This window comes from Cavia porcellus, unplaced genomic scaffold (assembly GCF_034190915.1).
Source record: "Cavia porcellus strain 051 isolate PalLab524CR breed Dunkin Hartley unplaced genomic scaffold, mCavPor4.1 scaffold_28, whole genome shotgun sequence".
NCBI classification, from domain to species: Eukaryota; Metazoa; Chordata; class Mammalia; order Rodentia; family Caviidae; genus Cavia; species Cavia porcellus.
In genome coordinates this window covers 18,967,788-18,989,718 of record NW_026947511.1, presented here as the reverse complement: position 1 = coordinate 18,989,718, position 21,931 = coordinate 18,967,788, and the positions used below count along the sequence as shown (strand labels likewise).

At 34.1% G+C, this 21,931-nt stretch overlaps 2 protein-coding genes across 4 annotated transcripts in view; one reads left to right on the top strand and one right to left on the bottom strand.

Annotated features, from left to right (window-relative positions):
- Positions 1-13,371, bottom strand: part of Phyhipl (phytanoyl-CoA 2-hydroxylase interacting protein like) — a 53,356-nt gene extending 39,985 nt beyond the window's left edge. Inside the window, exon 1 of the mRNA XM_063239526.1 lies at positions 13,196-13,371. Within this exon, the coding sequence (XP_063095596.1) occupies positions 13,196-13,301 (106 nt within the window). The 5' untranslated portion in view covers positions 13,302-13,371. The remainder of the gene's footprint in view (positions 1-13,195) is intronic.
- The window catches only part of LOC134473842 (uncharacterized), a 256,365-nt gene continuing 247,711 nt past the window's right edge, over positions 13,278-21,931 (top strand). For all 3 annotated transcript variants that reach the window (XR_010044303.1, XM_063239527.1, XM_063239528.1), the window contains exon 1: positions 13,278-13,882. Coding sequence is in view for 2 of the 3 variants with exons in the window: in XM_063239527.1 (XP_063095597.1) it covers positions 13,278-13,882 (605 nt within the window). In the remaining variant the exon portion in view is untranslated. The remainder of the gene's footprint in view (positions 13,883-21,931) is intronic.

Here is a 21,931-nt window from a genome sequence, read left to right as displayed (position 1 = left end):
ATTTTGTCTTTCTGTCATGTTCTTCTGAAGCATGGGTAAAGAACACTATAGTAGGAAAATTCCCTGATTAATGTTTTTATAAGGTTAGATTTCATATTTTAACTTTTCTTAATATGGCAATCTCCATTTTGCAATGAAATGCAAAAACAGGTAAATACACATAATGTGTGATAGGTAGCATTATTGTATGCAAACCAAAAACAAACTTAAGACTTGAACTAACATGGTAGTGAAAATAAGGTCTTCCTACTTCAGAAAATTTAAATTAGAAAATATTACTGCTACAGGCAAAGAATTTGGAAGAAATTATTCAAATTATTAATAAAGCAGAGAAAAAGCTCAATAGTGTATCTATATGAAACTTACACCTTAGATATGTTATTACATTTCTACAATAAATAGTATAAAATAAAAGTTCTAGTATATATATTGTGTTTGTAACATTATCACTTTTTCCCAGTGCAATTTTTTTTCACTGAATAAAGCCTTTAGCAGAACAAGTAATATTAAAGAGTAAATGCCAGAACCACTGCTTTTTAGTCATCAAACTTCCTTTTTGGAAATCACTACAAACAATCGAAAAAGCAGTATCAAAGAATTAATCCCCAGAAAAAATTAGATATATTGAATTATTGCTAGAAGAAAATATATTTTAAAAATATCAGTTTGAAGATGTTATAGAAAAACTATACTCATTAAAATGGAAGGTATGACTCTGCAAAAAACAAAACTTACAAAAGAAAACTTATAAAAAGACTCTCTTACTTAGGTTAGCCTTAAACAAATACACTATTAAATATTAAATTTGTAAATTCAAATTTCAAAAGAAAGTATTAGAAATAATATGTTCAACATGAAAATCTTAAGATTTGATTAAGAACTTAGTTTTCCTTTTGGTCCAGGGTTATTATTTTTCTGCTAATTTGCGTCCCTCAAAATTCATATATTTTATGTATGAATGAAAAAATGTATTTATTTATTTCCAAGCTATGGAGGGAAAATTAATACAATGTAGTCCCATAATAAGAAAAAAATCAGACCCATGTCAAACACAGGGAGAAACCTATCCAGTACAGAGCTTATCTTTGTTAACCATATTCCAAGTCCCCAAACAATCACACTCTATTAAATATAATTATATAAAGAATAATAACTTTCGAATGATCCTTTCAGGTGCCAAATGGCCAACTAAATGAGACACAAGCATTATAATTTATACAATATAAGCAGTTAACCTGGTACAGGTTCACAAGTACTGATTAGAAGATGAAAGGTAAAGGTGAAATAGACACAACTATTAAAAAGCTTGGAAAGGACCACCAAAGTTTCACCTTTGTCCTGAAATAGTGTTCCTGAGAGCCACACATGGTATTTCTACTAGCCTTCTAGACACTTACATTTAGCTGCTCCACAGAATTACAAATCTAACTTGTCCAGAAACAACCTAACCCAGCCTACTCTCACAATCCAACAATTCCTATTTTAACTCTCCACATCAAAATGTTCCTGACTCCTCAATCTAGCAAAATTTAGTCACTCTTAATGATTCTGTTTTCATATCACACACTTCTAGTTCAATCACATAGTTTACACCTCTTTGCCTAAGATATGTAAGTCAATTCCACCTCTTAATTTTTATCCACCCGATTTTAACTGTCTTAGTTACTATTTATAATTAGTATCTAAGTGGCTTAATTCCTTGAGTTCAGTATCTCAGTTCATTCATAAAATGGATGCCAGAATATTATTTCTAAAATTCAAATACTTCTTCATGTTATGATCTGGGTGTAGTTTATAACCCCAGATATTCATGTGTTAAAAACATGGTCCACCGTCTAACAGTATTAAGAGACCTTTCAGATGTAGGACCAAGTGGGAGTTTACTGGGTCACTGGAATCACTGTCCTGGAATCATTGTCCTTGGGAATTATTAAAGTAATTCTTCTAAGACCGAATAGATCTCTAAGGACAGTTTTTATAAAGACTAAGAATGGCTCTTCCCTGATGTTTCTTTGGCTTCCTGTCTTGCTATGTAGTCTCTTCGTTTTTCAAAGGTGTTTCTGCCATGATGCTATATTAGATAATATAACCAGAAGTGCCCTTACCACAGCCAGCACAAGGCTGTTGAACTTTGTCTCCAAAAACATGAACCAAATAAAACTTTTTTTTTTTTTTGTCTTTTTGAGGCAGGATCTCACTATGTAGTTCAGACTGGTATTGGGCTCACTTTGTAGTCCAGGCTGGTCTTGACCTTGCAACAATCTGCCTGCCACAGCCTCCAAATGCTGGGATTACAGATGTGTGCCACTACTCGCAGCTCTTAAATAAACTTCTTTTTTCACAAATTATTCCAACAAAAGCTTTTTATTACATCAGAGGAAGATGGACTAATACACTTTTACCTAAGCACTTATTTGGTCATGCTATCTAGAATACTACTTCCTCAAATGTGAAGCCAGGACTAGCAACATCAGCATCACCTAGAAACTTTGTAAAAGCAAATGTTTGGACTCCACCCAAGACTAGCCTCCCAGAAAGTCAGGATGAGTCCACAGGCTATGTTTTAACAGGTCATCTAGATAGTAAATTTTGAGAATCAGTGACAAATGTTTTAAATACAGAAACGATTAAGAGTCTCAGTAAATGCAATCATTTATTAAATTCCTTTTAAATAAAATTGAAATATAAATAGTATGTTTTTATATTGTGTTGTAGAGTATTGCATGATTTTGAGAAAATAATCAAATTAAACTTACCTATTAGTGCACAAAATGGCATAATGTGTAAAAATGTGACTGTTTAATAATTAGCTTAAATTCAAGCAAATAAGAGTATATGCAAGTAAAATTTTACACTTCATGCATCTGTGTGTAGTAGTTAGTTGTATATAAGGCTTATATGCATCAGTTTAATCTATACTATCATCAGAATAATTTAAGGACTCAGTGTGATTTTTGTGTACTTCTCTATATCAGCAATGAAGTTATTCTAAATTAGGGGTACAGTTATACTATTTTCCAGTATAGGTAATGAAATAATTATTCATAAAATGAGAAACAGATTCCTAGATTAAAAACAAATATTAACTAAATTTAACGTGGATATATTGAGACTAATTTCACTCAAGGTATTTTGAGTCTTACTATTAATTTATAACAGTTGATTTTTCAGGTAGCAATGACCACTATGCAACTTATGTACAAAATTCTATGAATATGCTACAAGCTGTTAAAAATACAGCAAAAATATAAATTGTCATTAGGATTTACATTATAATGGTACAATCTGACAGTTTTTCCATTGAATTTATATTAAAAAGTTTTGCAAAATAGTGATACGGTCTCTGACAAGTTTCATAATTTTGCAACAAAACAGTGAATGAAGTTAATGTAAAGCTGACAAAACATATTCAGAACAATGTCATCATATCATCTAAGAACAAAAGTTATAACAATTAGGAAAAAAGCATGTTAAATCATATATTTCTGATTCTACAACAAAAATGTTAAACTAGCTAATAGTTATTTAAATAAACTAAAGTAAAACATTGATGCATGTTTGAAAATGCCGAGAACTCAAAAATTATTCAACACACAAAGCTGATGAATTAAAATGCTGAGATTATATAAGATCTTCTGATAAGAAAATTTTATGAATGAGAATATGAATATGGCAGCTCCATTTGATGTTATAGAAGTTTTTAATAAGTAAATTTCACAATGGGGAAAATATACGGTGAAGAAGAATAGTTTAATGTTTGTATCAGTTTTTAACACACTACTGCTAAATTTTCAGAAATGCTAGAATAATTATATGAGAAATAAAAGTCTATAGGAGTGGTACCTTCTATAAAAACTGTTGCCAGATTTCATAAAATAGTAACTGTGTATTAACAAGGATTAAATATTAAGACATCTCAAAATAAGTTCTCATAATCATCAAAACTATTCTTTACAGTTATTTTTCCCTGAGCTAATTATAATGTATGGTCAGAAAATTTCAAAACTTATTAGTCACAGACTTGAAGCAAGGTATAAATATTTTAAAAGAAAATTTTTATTAATTAAAAATCATGATAAATAAATTTTGATAAGTATTTGATAAAAAAGTAAAGATAACTTGGCAATCAATTTACCTATCTCTTTAATAAGATAAAGAAAGTAAACTTGACAATAGTGTTACCAGGTGCATAAATGAGATAAGTTTTCAAGAATAAAATAGGACCTTTCAGTTAAGATTCATCGTGCAAATAAAATAAACTTAATTCTGCAGTTTTATAAAAATCAGCAAAAATTGATGAATTTTAAAAATGTGATGAACAAGTATCTCAGAATATTAAAAGGTACTCTCTTTTATCAGTGAAAATGTGAATTGTACACTCTTTTATGAGTGAAATTGTGAACTGACTGACATCCAATTTATTGCTTCTCTTTGAAAGGAACATTTACCATTTCCTTTATGATTCAACTTAGAAAAAATCGTATTTGTCATTAAAAATTCAGATCAATTTATTTGAAGTATAGCCTAAGGAGGTAAAATGAGCTAAAGCATTAGTTTGTCATTACGTCTCTGTATGAGTTAGAATTTGCAACATAATGTAAAAAACCAAGATACAAAAATGAAGTACATATTAAGGCTGATATAAAAAACCAACTTTCAACCATAATTGCTAATTTAAATTTCCCACTATACTACTCTGACTTTGACAAACTTACTATTACATTTAGAACTGCAAAATAAATGTGTACTAATAACTGTACTAACAACTGTAAATAAATGTGTACTAATAACTTAGAACTGCAAAATAAATGTGTACTAATAAATAAATGTGTACTAAATGCTACTTTTACTTTTTAAATGGATTCCTACAAAACTAAAGTTTTTCTACAAATTTGGAAAGTTTGTTGTCTAGAAAGAAGACAAATTTATGCTTTTAAGTCATAGGCAAATCTGTATGGTCCTAATTAGCTTTCAGCTTTTACCAGCAGACACTTTTTCCTCTTAGCAATACCAAAAACTATTGTATTCCCAGATCATACATGACTTTATTCCTTTAGATATGCTGTCTCCACCAGAAATGCCCTTCTACAAATTTGTCTCACAAATTTTTATTTCACTTATCTTGAAAAATGCGGCTTACCAGACTAAAGACAGAATTATTTTCTTTTCTAGATTCCATTATAACTCCTATATACTAATATACTTACATAATTATATTGCCTTCTTAAATAGAATATGGATTTATTTCTCCTATCCTTCATACATACCCTAACGTTTGAATGCATGTATAAACAAATAGTACAGGTAGGTTAATAAAAGTAGGTAAGTAAAAGAACAAAAAGAAAAAAGGAAAAAATCTTAACTAGTTAGGATTAATAACTACAATCATCAAAGAACAGAATAGCATCATTTTCTAGGTGGTACTACTTTAAGTGTCCTCTGTTTATTCAGTAATGGTCTGAAAAATATCAATCTATGATGAGATAAATATAAAAACTAGAAACAATCATTTAGAAACATTGTTTAAAAATTAGCTTTTTTTAATGTCTGTTGAAACTTTTTATAATCTTTTAAATTTTTAAAAATCTTTTAAATTTTATTAAGTATAAGAAAGTGACAAGAAATTTTTAAAAGAGGATCTTTTACTAGATAGCTTGAAATGTACTATTATGGACAGTCAAAAGACAAATGAGACCTGGATTCATTTTTAATGACTGCTCAGAAGGCAGGATACAGGATCCACATATAATTTTTAAATATATATCAATACCACTGTGATTTCAAACTGTACATAGTTTCAGACATCACATCATCTTGGTCACTTTAAAACATATCTATGAAAAGAATTACAAGTGTATCTAGAAACACCTGTGCACAAATGGAATATTTTCTAAACTTAAGTTTTCAAGTTAAAGTTATAGCTTGTTTCTCTCACTACCTATCAACACAATAATATACAGGGCTATTTTAGCCTAATCCCACACAGAGAAAACTTATTGCAAGGTGACATTATTCAGCTATCTACAATTCCCTGCAAAACTTCGGCAATGTATGAGAACAAAACAAGTACAGAACATTCCGCCAGAAAATCTTTCAACAACTTTGTTCCTGTCAAGAGAATTTAACATAGGTTCTTAACCTTTTGTGAGGTATTGGTAAACTGTTTTAATGAATGCCTAGGCAGTAAGAATTTTAAGGTTTGTGGGCTTTGTGGTGGATCTCATACATTCACTTCTGTTCTTATGGCAAAATAGTCATAGACAATATGTAAATAAATTGAATGACTTATATTCCAAGAAAATTTTACTTATAAAGATAGGCATTAGAGTTTCAGACTTAACCGAAGGACAATAACATGTGTTGACTCTTGGCCCATGTAATAGATAACTCTAAAATGCAATTGTTAAGTATCTATCGCATAGTAGATGTTTATCTTGATTTTTGTAGGCACGAGTTACCAGCTTTTGCAGTTTTAAAGACTGAGAAACTTACCAACATTCAGGCTCATGGAAGATACAACAGCTTTTCAAGAAAATCAAAGTGTATTGAAAAAGGTTTTTGTGCTTTGTCTTTAATGGCATATGTTAAGGAAGCCATAAGCCTTTCATACTAATATTAGATCATAACACTCCCACAGGCTACAGAAAACAAAAGAACAGATTTATTTACACAAACTGCCACAATCACTACAACAGATATTCAAAATCCTCAAAGAAGTCTCTTTTAAATGAACTACAAACTTGCCTTAAACAGTTATGACAAACAAAAGTAACTACAAGTCTAAGCAAGATCTTCTTTGTTCAATTCATATCTACTGGATAACGTCAAAATACAGAACTCTTGTTAATATTTTAACAAACCTGAATTGTAGATTTATTTCATCTTTGGAGTTTAAAGTTGCCCTTCCCCAGGTATCAGCCTTTTCCTTCAAGAAATGAGATACAAACAGAGCTCACTAGAGACCACTCTATAGATTAAGGCAAACCTTGTCTTTCCCTTTTCAATTAACTTCTAGTTTCTGTGGTGGAACGTGTAGTTTCTAGGAGAATTCTTCTCCCCATTCTAGAACACTATCCCCAGAATACAAGAGAAATTGCTGAAAATTCATTATAATTTCTCAAGGAGTCTCTTAATGTTATGTTTCAAACATTTTAACATAAAACTCAAATGTTCTTTTTGCTTTATAATAATTTCTCCAAAAAACCTCCCAAGATTCTAACACTATATCCAGATGACTTAAAAATATCTATTTCAAAGTCTTCTCTAAAGTATTACATGGCTAGTTTCATATAGTCATGATTCTAAAAGTATTACCATCAGACATAAAGTAGTTTTGAAGGAGCACAGATGAAAAAACAGCCAAAAAAGATTGTGTGTTTTTTGTGGGGATTTACATTGCAGCAATAATGATAAAGCATTACATAACATTGTCCTGGCAATATAGTATCTACAAGACAGAGAAACACTTCTGGAAAAGGGCTTTGGGCATGCAGCATTTGGATATCTGCTGAGAACTAAAATTTGAAATGTGGAAAGCTGATCTCATCATGATGCTCAAGTACTCTTTCTTTTCTCTTCATTTGTCCTGTCAATGATTCTTCTGATTTTCAGCACTTTCCAGATTTAAATTCTAAAGTTACTCTTGATCACATTTAATTTTGTCTGGAAATCCAATCACAAATATTTAGTGGTTTTTTTTTTTTTTTTTTTTTTTTTTTTTTGGTGTATGTGTGTGTGTGGATTTCTTTTATACCATATAAATAGAACATTCTGAAGCTTTCTGCCTTCACTCTTCTGTCCATTTCTTCTAGAAGTCTTCCTAAACACTGATTTTATTTTTCAAGTGTATGTGAATAAAACAAAGTCTTCTCAGTAATAAATAATAAAATATTTTAAACAGTTAAAGTTGGAACATGTTTTAGAGTACAATGGAACTTAAACTATTAATAAATGATAGATAAAAATTCTTTTTAAGAAATCTAACAAGAAAAATGCATATTTTTACGGGTGTTTACCAAGGCCATAAAAGAAAAATAACAAAGTAGAAGGATTATTGGCTTGTTGTACAAAGGATGAACCAGCTATTAATGCTGAAGCCCAAAATAAAATATAAAAGTAAGTAGGAACCTGAATATGATAGTGGTGTAATCCCAACAGGCTGTGGCAGAAAGATTACAACTTCAAGGCCCATCTGGATAATTTAGCAAGACTGATTTCAAAATTGGAAAATAAAAAGGATGGGGAATGTAGCTCAACAGTAGAGTACCTCTAGTTTCAAAACCTAGCATAGGAAAAAAATTAAAAAGTAGGCAAGAAGGGATACTCATGTAAATTATAAAGCAAGATTGGACCTCAATGAGGAGAGAATATTATCAGGAAAAAAAAAAAAACTAAGTTGACCAGGCTATCAGCACAAGTTGTCAGTACGACTGTGTTAGTACTTACGACATGTAAGTCATTCTACCACTGGAGGGAGTCTGGTCCCAAATACTTTAATAATTTCTTAGTATTTCCTGAGAATGAGTTAGAACCCCTACCAAGTATATGAATCGGTTAAACATAATATGACAATTTTCAATCTTTTTGTTTTATTTTTATTCTGTTCCAAGCTCACTAATGAAAGTTTATAGTATTTTTACAGGTATACAAGTCAAAGAAATGAATGCAGAGGCCATATGACCTGGCACAGATTATAGCTTAGAAACAAATCATAAAGAAAAGTACTACAAAATAAGGAAAAGGGTTCTAATGCAGATATTTACTCAAAGCAAGTGTCAAGGTCACAAGGTATATGAGGAATAGAAAATGGCAGAGTTGAATGAAAAGATGAAAATAGCTTTTAGGACTAAGGCTAACAAAGATATTACTGATGAGATGGTAAAATAAGAACAAGGGATAAGAGTACTACAACTATGATTTTCAAATTTACTGTTCTCTGAAAATTCAGAATTCAGAGTCTCCATTAATTGTGCAAGAAATAGAAGTGATTTCCTAACAGAATAACACACATTTAAAATTATAAAAAAACAACACAGATCTAAATAATGCCAATAAAGATTTTAAAAGCAATAGTTTAACTTAAGGAAGTATGTGTAGTATAATATTACATTCACAATCATTAATACTCTTTATTTTGTGTCAAATCTTATAAAAAGAGTCCTGCTTAATTTTATTATCTAGAAGTTCTGTAAAATTAATATTTTTTCTTCTCATTTTACATGAGAAAGCCTCTGACTAAAATAGGTTAAGTAATCTGCCTAGTGTCATATTAAGGATCAGTATTAAGAGTCAATATTCTAATAAAGGTCATCTGATCTAAAATGGTATCGTCACTCTGCTATACAGCAGGTCAGTGAGACTGATAACCACTTTACATTCTTGTAATAAAGACTTTAAAGATAAGAATTATGGATAATTTTCCAAGATACATGTTTGATTTAGAAAATATGGGTACTTTTCCTAGATAATTGCTTCAGAAAATGTTATTAAGGGGTTTTCTAAGCATTTGGTTTACTCTTGTTTCCAAAGTAAAATTTTATCTATTTGACATGTCATGAAACATTAATAAAGAGGTCCCAAGTGATTTATAATAGATAGGTTAAAGTCCATATTTAAAGAATTTTTTTTTCTCCACAGAACCACTATCAGAGACAAAGACAGAGAAATCTGTTGGCTTCTGTCAAATTTTTAGAAGATAGAGTTTTTATAAAACTCCATAAACTGTATATAGGCAGCCATGAAATACCCTACTCGTAGAAATAACAATTTTTAAACCCAGGAAGCTTTGAGAGTGATATTAGAGCCATAAAGTAAATTAATTTTACAATATCTTCTTTATAACAAGGGTAGAGGGAGCTTGGATTAGTAAGCAATCATGGAGATAAATCATTTCTTTTTAGGACGCACATGTATGCATATATGTATGTATGTGTATAAATACATATAGATATATATGATAAAATTATTTAAAAAGCAGAAGTAATAAAGAATTCCGCCTATGGAGTAAAGTGCTATTTGTTATAGGTTAGTGAGTATAACCATAGAAACAAACTATAAATAGGTTCCTATATTACTGATGCTTGAGATGAAAAACTGATTTCATTCTTCAATTTTTCTAAAAATTAATAAAGTATAAGAGTATGTATGCAATTTACCTCAGAAGTATGAAGAAAAAAATTATTTTCTATTTGCAATAGAGATTAATAGAAACAACTCTGGCAGAGTACATCTTCCAAGCATTTCCTAACAGAAACCCATTCAGATTCTTCACTTCGAATTATGAGTAACTAACACCTAGGCAGGGGCCACACACTAGAAACCAAAGTACATATGCCTCAGAAAGACTACCCATGACATGTGGTGTTTATGTGTTTTGCGGTGTGTGTGTGTTACTTCATTAAAAATCCAGTCACGTGACCATTTAAACACCAATGTATTCTTCAAAGATGATTAAATATTTTGAGAAACTATGAAAAAATAAACATTATGAAACAATGCTAAAAATGTAAACATCAATTAATAGAAAAATGGGCAAGTAATAGGCAGACAACATAGAAAGGCCAAAGCAATACATGACAGTCAACACAGATATAGTTTTTAGTTCATGTAACAAGCAAAACATTGTAAAATTTAAAACACTTATAAATGAAGATGATAAAAACACTGTATATTTAACAATCATACCATGTTTTTCCCATCTTACTTTATTCTACTTATAAGGAATCAAGATTTCTCTTATTTTTATTACAAAATTAACAGTACAGCAAAACTTAGACAAAGAGCAAACAAATATATTTCTATGACCATAAAATTATGAAAATGTAGCTCTTTTTATGTAGTTAGCCACAAAAACATATTTTCTTCTATACTCTGCTATATCCTTGCCTTTTCATTAATTATTTATAGAAGTAAAATAATGAAACATGAGAAAAGGAAAGTGAAATAAGTAAAAGAAGCAAATAGCATCTAGCTGGAAATTATCTTAATATAAAATGATACTAAGTAAGGCCTGGTCAACAAATTAAATGAAACATTTTAAAAATTATTGTGTAAAAACAACTATACTATCCCCTCTATATTACTGGTATGAAGTCAACTTAAAATTTGATACATAAAGTAGGACCACAAAGAAAAAGTTAAACATTTATCTCTCTACACAAGTTTTTCCACATTTTTACACTTCTTCTAATAGAATGATCTCTTTGTACTTATTGCCATAAGCTAGTTTATAAAATAAGACCTGATTAGTCTGTGCAAAAATCAGTGTTCTGTAAATAGTAATTTTCATAGATACAGTTTATTGCCAGTACCCCCAATTAAATGTTACATAATTTGCTCATTTTGCAGGATTCAAGTGAACAGAAACAACTAAGATAATTAGCAGAATTATATAGCTACCACTCTAATATAAGAAACAACAGTAAACGAAGCATTAATTTTGGATTCTACATTGACTCTTTGTAAACTCTGTAGAAAAATTTCCAAACTTTATTTCCTCTTTGAAATATGGTGAATTAAATTTTAACTACTGAGATTAATGGAGTCTAAGGAGCAATATGAATTACTTATTTCCAGTTACTGCAAGAATGAGCTTCTGATAAATCATAGAAGTAAATGTAAATGAAATCTCCTTCAATAGAATCTTTTCTCTCAAAGCAATCTAAACAAAATATTTGTATTTTCTCTCAAAGCAATCTAAACAAAAATATTTGTAATTTGCAATTGTAATATTACAAAAAGTCATGTCATGAAGGTATAAATTAAAATCCAGATGACTTTCAATGTATAAAAATAATCATTATAGTCCAAACCTAAGTTTGTACATGGCACACAAAATGATTTTTAGATACCACAAATATATATAATTACTACTATGTTAACCAAAATATTTCATGAATAAGGAAAATACAAGAAGCCTTTATAGGAATATTTGTTTATTCACTTTGATCCTGTTACACAAATAATTTCAAATATCCTTGGTTTCAAAGTATTTGAATCCTGGGATTCAAAATTATTAAATATAATTTTATATTAACTAATAAATTATAACTATTCATAAATAAACCTGGTGCTCAATTGATCTAAATACACTAGCAACAAAAACAAATTATCATTTAAATGACTTTAGAAATAAGATCTCTGCTCTCTATTCAGGTTACACTAATAAATTTTATCCTCTGAGCATACTGGTATCATTACCTAACCTTGGTTTTTAAATGTTTTACTATTGTTATCGCTAAGTTAAACGTTAATTTCATTTATAGTCCAAAGTATTCAAGGTCCTCTTGGCAACATGTAAATTGGTTTTCCTTTGATGTAGAATTTTACAGTTCCTTGGCCAACCAATTACTAATCAGATGACTTCTTTACCAAGGAAGTTTTATTCCACATTAGTGAGATAGGATTCACTCTTCAACTGGTCCAACTAATACAGAAGCACTGGCACTACCCACGCTGTACACAGCACTGGCTTATCCCTTTGACACGCAGACCTTCAATTTCCTAGTTTAGGAGACTGACAATTTTAACAACAGAATCACGATACAACACACACTGGTGTACACTTGCCACCTTCTGAATCACAGCGGATCTACCTGGCCAATTCCTTTACAGATTTTTGACAGCCTCTGAATCACTCCTAGCACCACGAAGCTAGTGTCTGTCCTTGGTGCTGAAATGCACCGCTTTTCTGTTTCCTCGCAGGAAAAACTCCTGCTCACCCCAGTTGAGAGGATAAAAAGAAATCACTCATTCTGGGGACTCTGAAAATAGGAGCTTTATTTAAAACAAAAACAAAAACAAAAAACCTGCCAAGTTTCTAGGCAGAGGTTGCTAACTAATACGTGCGAGTGTGGTGGCCGCTGGAAACACGCAGAGGGCATTTCCCCGCGGTGCTGGGAGACCCAGGAAATCAACGACTGCGGCAAAGCTGGGAACGCGGGGTCGGGGCAGGAGCGGCGGCCGCGAAGGGCGCCCTCGCCGGGGACGGGCGGGCGCAGGCACTTCCCGCGCCAAGCGCCAGCCTGGGGCCCTTTTGTTTCTGGAGCGAAGGTGAGCGCAGGGCTCTGCACCTGCATTTATTCGCGTACCGGCAGAAAACAAAAGACCCGGCTGCCGAGCGGTCGGCGCGGGACCCGGGCTCGGCCCCTCTCCCCACGGTGGCGGCAGCGGCGGCGGCGGCGGCGGCCGCTCTTACCGTCCCGGTCGCACAGCTGAATGGCCTCCAGGCTAAGGTTCTTGATCACCTCCTCACAGGGGCTGGTGGGGCTGTTGAGGGCATGATCCAGGCGCGGGACCTCCATCTTCCAACCGCTTTCTCGAGCCCGCCGGCTCCGGATCCAGGCTTCCCCGGCGGGCCGGGTGGGAGAGAAGGGCGGGAAAGGGAAGGGGGAGTGGCGGAGGCAGCCGCGAGGCTGGGGACCGCGACTGAGCCGCCGGGTTGGGGAGCCGCGGCCGAGACGACGGTCGTGGCAGGAGCTCCAGCGAGTGTGCGGCTGGCAGAGACCGAGCAGGACCTGGCGCGACAGCGGGAGGCGCGCGCTCTCGGCGGGGAGAGCGCAGGAGGCGCGGGGAACGTGAGGCAGAGGACTCGCGCACGCGCGCGGGGAGGACGCGCCCACCTGCTGGCGCGCGGCGCCCCCACCCGGCCGTGCGCGCGCACGCGCCCCCGGCTGCCCTTGCGCCGCAGCCCGGGCGACCTCGCGCGGGGGCGTCTGTCGACGCAGCGCGCGGGACGCGGGAGACGGTGGCCGCGCTCGGCGTGGCAGGCTTGGCTTGCACTCTGTCGTGCCGAAGGCGTTTCGGCGTTTTCTCTTTCCTCAGGGTGTCAGGCTGAGCCCGAATTGGTACGGAGGCGTCTGCCCCGGGAGGCCAGGGCGACCAGGTTGGTTGTTTGTGTAAGACTAGCAAAACAAGCTCCCTGGCCCTTTATCCGGGAATGGGGGCCAGCGGGCCGCTGTACCCCGTGGACCTCCTGGCCCCTTGCTTTCCCACTCAACCCGACGACGTTCCTCAGGAAAAGTTGCCGCTGTGTGGGAAAGGAGCGGTCACCCTGGTGGGTGGCGCGGCGTGGGGATAGCGTTTAGGCCACCCTGTGTGGGGGCGCATTACTGCTGGGAAGGAGGAGAATGAGAGGTTGCCAGCTAGCCTGCTGAAAAGGCGGCAGACATGCTTTGGGTGACAGCCACTTACCAGCCTTGGCATACAAGCTTCTTTCATTCAGCAGATAGTATTAAATGCGCGCTTTGGGCCAGGCATTGTTCTAAACGCTAATGAGGGGGTGGAGAGCAGCCCTTCTCCTGTGTGTGGAAGTAACCTTTCACTACAGTGCAAAATGAAGATTGACTTGGGCTTCCTCAAATTACCCTCATCTTGTATGCAAATTTATTTTCATTTTAATTTCTACAGTATGCTTAGTGAATATGCAGTATTTTTTTTTAACATAAAATAGATATGAGTTGTAGCCTGCTGACCTTCTGTTCCCATTTGTTTCCTTGGAGTAATTTTTAGTTTTTTTGTTGCTACTTTAATCAGAAATAGTGATACCCCCACTTTTTTGTATTGTATGTGCTTGTTGAAAATTAAGTTCCTTTTTATTAATGTAACAATTTCAAACAAATGTTAATAAAGACATAATTTACATATAGATTGCTCTATGCTACTATTTCTAGTCACTTCCATTTCCCTATAACACAATTAAATTTAGTTAATTGAAGCCTCCTAATAAAATGGAAGACCAGCTTTAGGTAAAATAAACCTGTGAAAAAACTTAGCATAACTGCAAGTGGATACAAATCTGTGAAAGATAATTGGTACTGTAAAGTTAAATGTCCAAATTATGAACTTAGCTTTAAAAAAGATCGATCTCCTTTTTGAGTGTGAAAAGATTCTTGTGTTAAGATAGGAGTATCTCTAAGGAGAGAGTAAGCTATTACCTGTCAGGAGATATGACAATATGGTACTTGCTTGTAACATTCTTGTGTTCAGAATCTTAGGTCTCTGTAACGAAATTGATATTGTCAGACCAAACACAGTGGGTTCATTTTTCAAAATATTACCAAATTTATAGATCTATAAAAGAACTATGTAAACTAAAATAATTTATTGATGTATTAGTGAAAATATACATATAATTAAAACTATAACTCTCACAAACATTTGTTACTCATCTGTGTCCAGGACAACATACTGGATATGGAAGTTTCAAAGTTATCCCGAAAGGTAGATGTTTAAAAAGTATGAGAGTAAAGAAAGAGCTGTTAGGGGTACTCATAGACGTGCCCACAAAAATTTTAACCTAGTCTGGATTGTCAGAGAAACCTCTAAAATGATTTTATCTTTAGAGAATGAGAAATTTCTAAAAAACTTTAATGGAAAATTAACATGATTGGGGCTGGGGATTTAGCTCAGCAGCATAAGCACCTGCCTTGCAAGCAGGCCATGAGTTTGATCCCCGGTACCGATAAAAAGTTTAAAAAAGTTTAAAAAAAAATTAAAAAAAGAATGCAATTAACATGATTGTTTGTAGGGTAGAATATATCATGGAGGAGGAGATACTGTTTTGAGAGATTAATGTGCCTTTCTGAGTATAAAATCAATTGAATCTAAGGCACCTTAGTGCAGAGGGTTTGGATAATCGCATAAAAATATAAAAGAAAGTTACCTAATATATGACTTTTAATAGACAATATAAGTTTTTAAGCAAGTTGTTAGGCTTAAAGACAATCTCAAGGAGTAAATTAGATACTTGTTTATGGTGCCTCAAGGCTAGGCCTGGTGGACCAAATGATAAACTTTCTCTCATAGTAAAAATAAAGTATGCCATTCCACTATAAAAAATTAGGCCAGAGATTGATACAAGGAAGATTATGGCTTTAAGGTAGGTAAAATAGAAGAAAATTATGATTTTTGGCTCAGAAAATTGTGGGAAAGAGAAAAAAGAGCTGGAGGAAGGCAACCTAACACATTTTAATCACTCTCACCAGAAGTATGTGATACAAGGACTTGTGACCTTAAAAATAGCCAGATTGGTATGTTGAAAACTCAAGTACAGTGAAATTCTGCCCCAATTGTTGCACTTTTGAGAGGATACCATATTTAAATAACCTTGTACGGGCATCATAGTTAGACAGACTACTTTCGCTAACTGCTGGAAGTTCCTCAGTAGGTAACAGTAGTAACAATTTTCTGAGATGTATTAGATTATCTTTGTCATGGTATTTTCCTACCTTTACCCTCTGTTTAATTGCATGCCCCACCTGGTGATTTCTTTCTCTTGTTGTTCTTGGAATTGTGGTCATTTTTACCTCTGTCTAGAACATCTTTCAGTATTCTCTGTAGGGTTGGCTTATGGTCATTTTTACCTCTGTCTAGAATATCTTTCAGTACTTTTTGTAGGATTGGCTTGGTGGTCATAAATTGCTCTAGTTATTCTTTGTCATGGAGTTTTATTTCTCCATTAATTTTGAAAGATAAGTTTGCAGGGTATATCAATTTGGATTGGATGTTGTTTCCTTTCAGGACTTGAAATACTTCAGTTCAGTATCTTCTTGACTTGATGTTTGTGTTGAGAAGTCTGCTGTGATTCCGATGGACTTGCCTTTATAGGTGAAAGATTAAAAGATTTTTCTGCAACAGCTTTTCATATTGGATTCTTGTGCAGAATTTCTGGAATCCTGATTATTTTATTTGTGGTGTAGTTTTGTTTATGGCTTTTAGATTTCTATGTGCTTCAGTTATTTGTATGTCAAATTCTTTATACACACTTGGGAAGTTTTATGGCATTATTTCTGTGAAGAGTTTTTCTATATGGCATTTGTGCTGTTTACAGCTTTCTCATTGACTCTAGTCAATCTTATATTCTTTGCTTCATGAATATGATAAAAATCAATCCATTGGATTGATTTTTCACGATCTCTTGCTATTTTTAAGATACCTTTCTTGTCATGATCACTAGCTGCAATTCTGTCTTCAGGATCTGAAATTCTATTCTTTCTTTCATTCAATCTGGTGGCTTTAATCTCTTGGATTTCTGTTTGGAGCTGTTTTATGAGTTCCATCTCTTTCTGATGTTGGACATTTTTGTTTCCATAATTATTCTAAACTCATCTAATATTTAATTTGTTATTTTCTAATATCTTTGATTTTAAGCATAATTTCTTTTTGTACCGAGAGATTATTTTCTCTATTGCTTTTTTCACTTGTTTTTTGACACATGTCATTATCATTTCAGAAAGTTCCAATGTTTGACTTCCAATTTTATCTATATCATTGAATTTAAGAGTTGTCCTTGGTGGCCTGGGGGTTTGGGGTTGCATTTTGTTTCTTAGTTTTGTCATTTTCTATTTTCCCTTTTTTATTATATTTTGTTTTTATTGTATGTTGATGCTTGCTGATTTCTTGTAATATATAGCTTTATCACTAGTATTGAGGCTACCCTAGGAGATGTGTGTTTTTTAGGACTGTCCTTTAGCTCTATAGCTATCCCAAGAACCTACCTTTCCAATTTGTAAAGAATTCAAAATTACTGTTTGACTCAGCTCCCAATGCTTTGATACTTACCTGGCTGTGGTGTTGATTATGACCCTATACAATCACAGTGTTATCATACTGGGGAGATACATCTATGACATCCTGGCCAAAATAGTAGTTAGTAATAGCTATAGTATCAAGTATAGCTTACCTACTGACAAACTATGATGACACTGACCTGCCACTTCTGACCACAAGAGCAAACTTTAAGATCTATAACAAAATCAAACTTCTAATGTGCACTTGTATGCACTAACTTTCCCTTTAATGGAGTGATTTTATCTTTCTGTGAGGGGTGGGAGGAATAGATGGTTAGGGGCCAGGCTAAAGTGATGAATGAGATTAGCTACATTAGAATTAAGACTAGAGGTCAACGGATGATCACCAGAAACCTGAGGACACAGGAGGGCAAGAATGATATAGAATGTAGAGTAATCAGAAAGGGCAGAGCCACTGATTACTCACTTGAAAGTTTAAATTCAAGAAGTAGTTGAGCAAAAAGGACCAGTAGAAGAAAACAAAAAAAAGGTAACAAACCTAAACAGTGAAAAAGAAGAAAGAAATATCAAAAAGAAAGGAAAAGGAGACCAAAGAGAGAAGAGAAGAAGAAAAAAAAATAACCACAAAACTCAAAACAAAACAAGATGACATCCAACTAGACAGGACAGGGATAACCAATCAGACAAACAAGGGAAAAAGTAGTAAAATACCTCTGGTGTTTACAGTTCTGTGATAGTGTGCATATTAGAGCCCAGAAATGTGCTAGGTATGGAGCTGATCTTGGCCTCTGGATGTGGGGGCTGGGATTGGTCTTCTGTTCCTGGAGTTCTTCAGATTCCAAATGCTGGCTCTTTTGCTGCTCCTTCAGATGCTTCCACATTGCTGGTCTCACTGATTACTCCACCCTCCAAAGGCTTATATGCACCTGTGTATCTGGGCCAGCTATTGTCCTGGATTTTGAGGTTCTGTTCCGTCAACCTGCCAAAGACACATGTCCTTACACTCCTCTCACAGACTCTGTCATTTTAGGACAATGGAGGAAGTACAGAGCAAAGTCTGAAGAACTTTAACCTAATAAAACTGAACTTTATCTGAAAAAGCTGATAAAACACTAAGTTTAGCCAAGAACACCATTTCTTCCTCCTTCCTCAATAAGTGACACTTCATAAAGATGACCAGATACGTTTAAGATAAAATGAAAATTCTACCTTTTTATACTGAAGTTGCATTGTGTATAACTAATTCCAACATGCTTAACATACTTAATAATCATTTGTAACAATTATTACAGTTAAAATTATACCATTAAAGCATCACTTATAATAGTGCATTTGCTATGAAAATTATTTCCTCTGCCAACCCTTTTTATTTTCTTTCTGATACTTTACTTGTCATTCAACAGTCATAATCACATAATTTATCAGCTACTGTACTTCATTCAGACTCCAATTTTAGAAGACCTTAAATATATCCTAAGTCAATACTATGTCTGATGTTGAAGACTTTGATTACTTAACTTCTAATAATAGTAAATTAAAATTCTTATGAACTGAATCTTTTTTTCCAAGCCCAAATATACCTCTTATAAAAGCAACATAGGTGCCTCAATTTTCTCTTCTGTTGGTGATATGCAGTAGTAACCGTTTCTCTTATGAATGACATATATTCAAATTTCTAGCTAAATACTTTTTGTTGTTTGGAATTTTTGGTACTATATTTGCTTTTCTCTGTCTCTCTGGACACAATTTTGGATGGCTGCAATTTTGCTAAGAGTCTATAGGTTCACAGGCCAGATTTGGAAATATAGTAGTATAAAGGAAAATACAGTAGGCTAACACAATCTTACCGTCTTTGCTCTATATTCTAGATACTTTTAAATCCAACCCAGGAGTGCATTAACTTTTCTGTCAATAATAGCATTCTGTTCACATATCCTGAGCATGCAAACTTCTTCCCTAAATATTTCTTATTTAACCTGTGATATTATAAATTTTAAGCATATATTATAGTATTTGCGCAGAGAAGATACTCTGTACAGTTTGCTGAATTATTTAATTGAATTTCAATAATTAGTATGTAGTTACACTGCTGCAAATTGCCTAGGACTTTATCAAGGTTAAAGAATGTAGACAGAAGAAGCCTTTTGGTAACTTGACACAGAAATCCTTCTGTGTGATCCACTACCTAGGCACAACCCAGGATGTTATGGCTAGACAGTGGACAAAGGGTGAGAACCAAGTTGAAGATGTAAATGCACTCCATAAAATGTATAATTGATGGAGGGTTTTTACATTTCCCATAGCACTACTAAACCTTTCCTAAGCCCTTATTATAAAATGCTGGGCAAAAGAAAACCCATGATTGACAAAGTTGAAATATTCTGTTGTAGTCAGGGTTTACAAGGGAAATGATTATTAAATACAGGACATGTAATTTATAGGATTCTATAATATTCATACAAAGTCAAATACAAAAGAGTACAGGAGATCAATCCACACACTAGAGACTCAAGTGATCCAGCTAAGGGCCTGGACCCCATAGCAACGTCCTGCATGAGTCCTGCTGAATACCTATAGCCCATGGGATGTCCTCTACAAGTTCAATTGGAGACCTACAGCCCAAGACAAACTCTTACAGAAGTCTGGGTCAAGCATTTGCACTGGGAAGCCCCAAAGACCAGTGATGGAAGCCAGAAAGTCTGTGCCAGTGGGATTAAGGATTTATGCCAAAAGGCTGAAGAATCTGCACTAAAACCAGAAAGCAGTGCTCCTGGTAAGGATAACACCCATCTTGAGTAACAAAGAGGTCCTGATTTCCTCCAATAATGAGAACACCTGAGTTCATGACAGGAAAACCAGTATGAAAAGCTTCTCTAGGAGAATAAACTGCACTCCATCCTTCCCTCCAGTTCTCTTTTTTTGTGCTGTTGGCAAAGATCTGGGTCCCTCTATACCCAGCACCACATTGATTCAGTTCAGTGAATGGGTGTTACAAATTGACCATTAGTAAAACTACTACTTATTCTAACTTATTTGTCTTGACTGAGATAAGGTCCAGATTTGTGAAAATCAAATGAGATACTGTATAGAAAAGTATTTATGAACTGTAAAGCACCTTACAAAGTGAATATATTGTTATGGAATACTTAGGACCCACTAAGAAAGAATATATAGTTAATTTCTCAGTTAAAATTACTGTATTTAAAACACTGAAAGTGTGTATATTTAGACTAATTTTCTGTATGAGATTTTTAAAACAAGAAGTTCCAACATATGGCAGTTAACAAATGTAGTATACCACATTAACATAATAAAGGACTAAAACCATATGACCATCTCAATAGATACAGAAAAACATTCAACAATACTTAGTATCCTTTGCGGTAGATATAGAAACATTGTACCTCAATACAATGAAAACTATTTATGACAATCCTATAGCTAATATCATACTCGAAAGTGAAAAGTTGACATACTTTTCTTTAAATCAGGAATAGGACAAAAAATTCCCATTGAAACTTCTTTTCAATATAACACTAGAATTTTTCACCAGAATAATGAGTTTAAAAAAGGAAACACATTCAACTTAGAAAGGAAGGAAATTATCTGTTTATAGCTAACACAATCTTAAATACAGAAAATTCTAAAAGTCCTACACAAACTCTTAAAACGAATATATTCAGTCAAGTCACAGAATACAAAATCAACATGGAAAAGTTATTGTGTTTCCATATGTCTTAGTTACTTTTATCTTGTTGCTGAGACAAAACACTTGATGCCCAAAATGAAGGAAAGAAAGATTTACTTAGCTCACAGTTTGTGGAGGTTTCAGTCCATAGTCAGCTGGCTCCAAGGCAGAGTGGCAGATGGCAGAAGGCAATAGTTCATGGTGGCAGAAAACAGCAAAAGCAACAAGAGCAAAAAGGGAGAATCATGGAGAGAAACATCTGTCCCTTATATTGTATATAGGCCATACCCACTTGGGTGTGGCACTCATACCTATAATCCAAGCATTGGACCATGAATCATTTACAAACTTTAGAAGCCCACCTCCATGACTGCATGAGGCTTTGGGGGACATTCAGACTCAAACCATAAAACTGTATAACAATAATTATGCAAAAGAGAAATCAGGAAAAAATTAATTTTCAGTACCATGAAAAAAATACTTAGGAATTTAAGCAGTGAAATAAGGCATCTCTATAATGCAAACTACAAAATATTGAAGAAATACATTGTAAAAAACAACTACATGGAAGAAATCTTGTATTCAGATTATAAAAATTAATATTGCTAAAAATGTTCATAGTGATGAAAGTTATCTACAGATTCAGTGCAAGCCCTGTCAAAATTCCAATGATGTTTTTCACAGAAAAAGAAATTCTAAAATTGTTATGAAACTA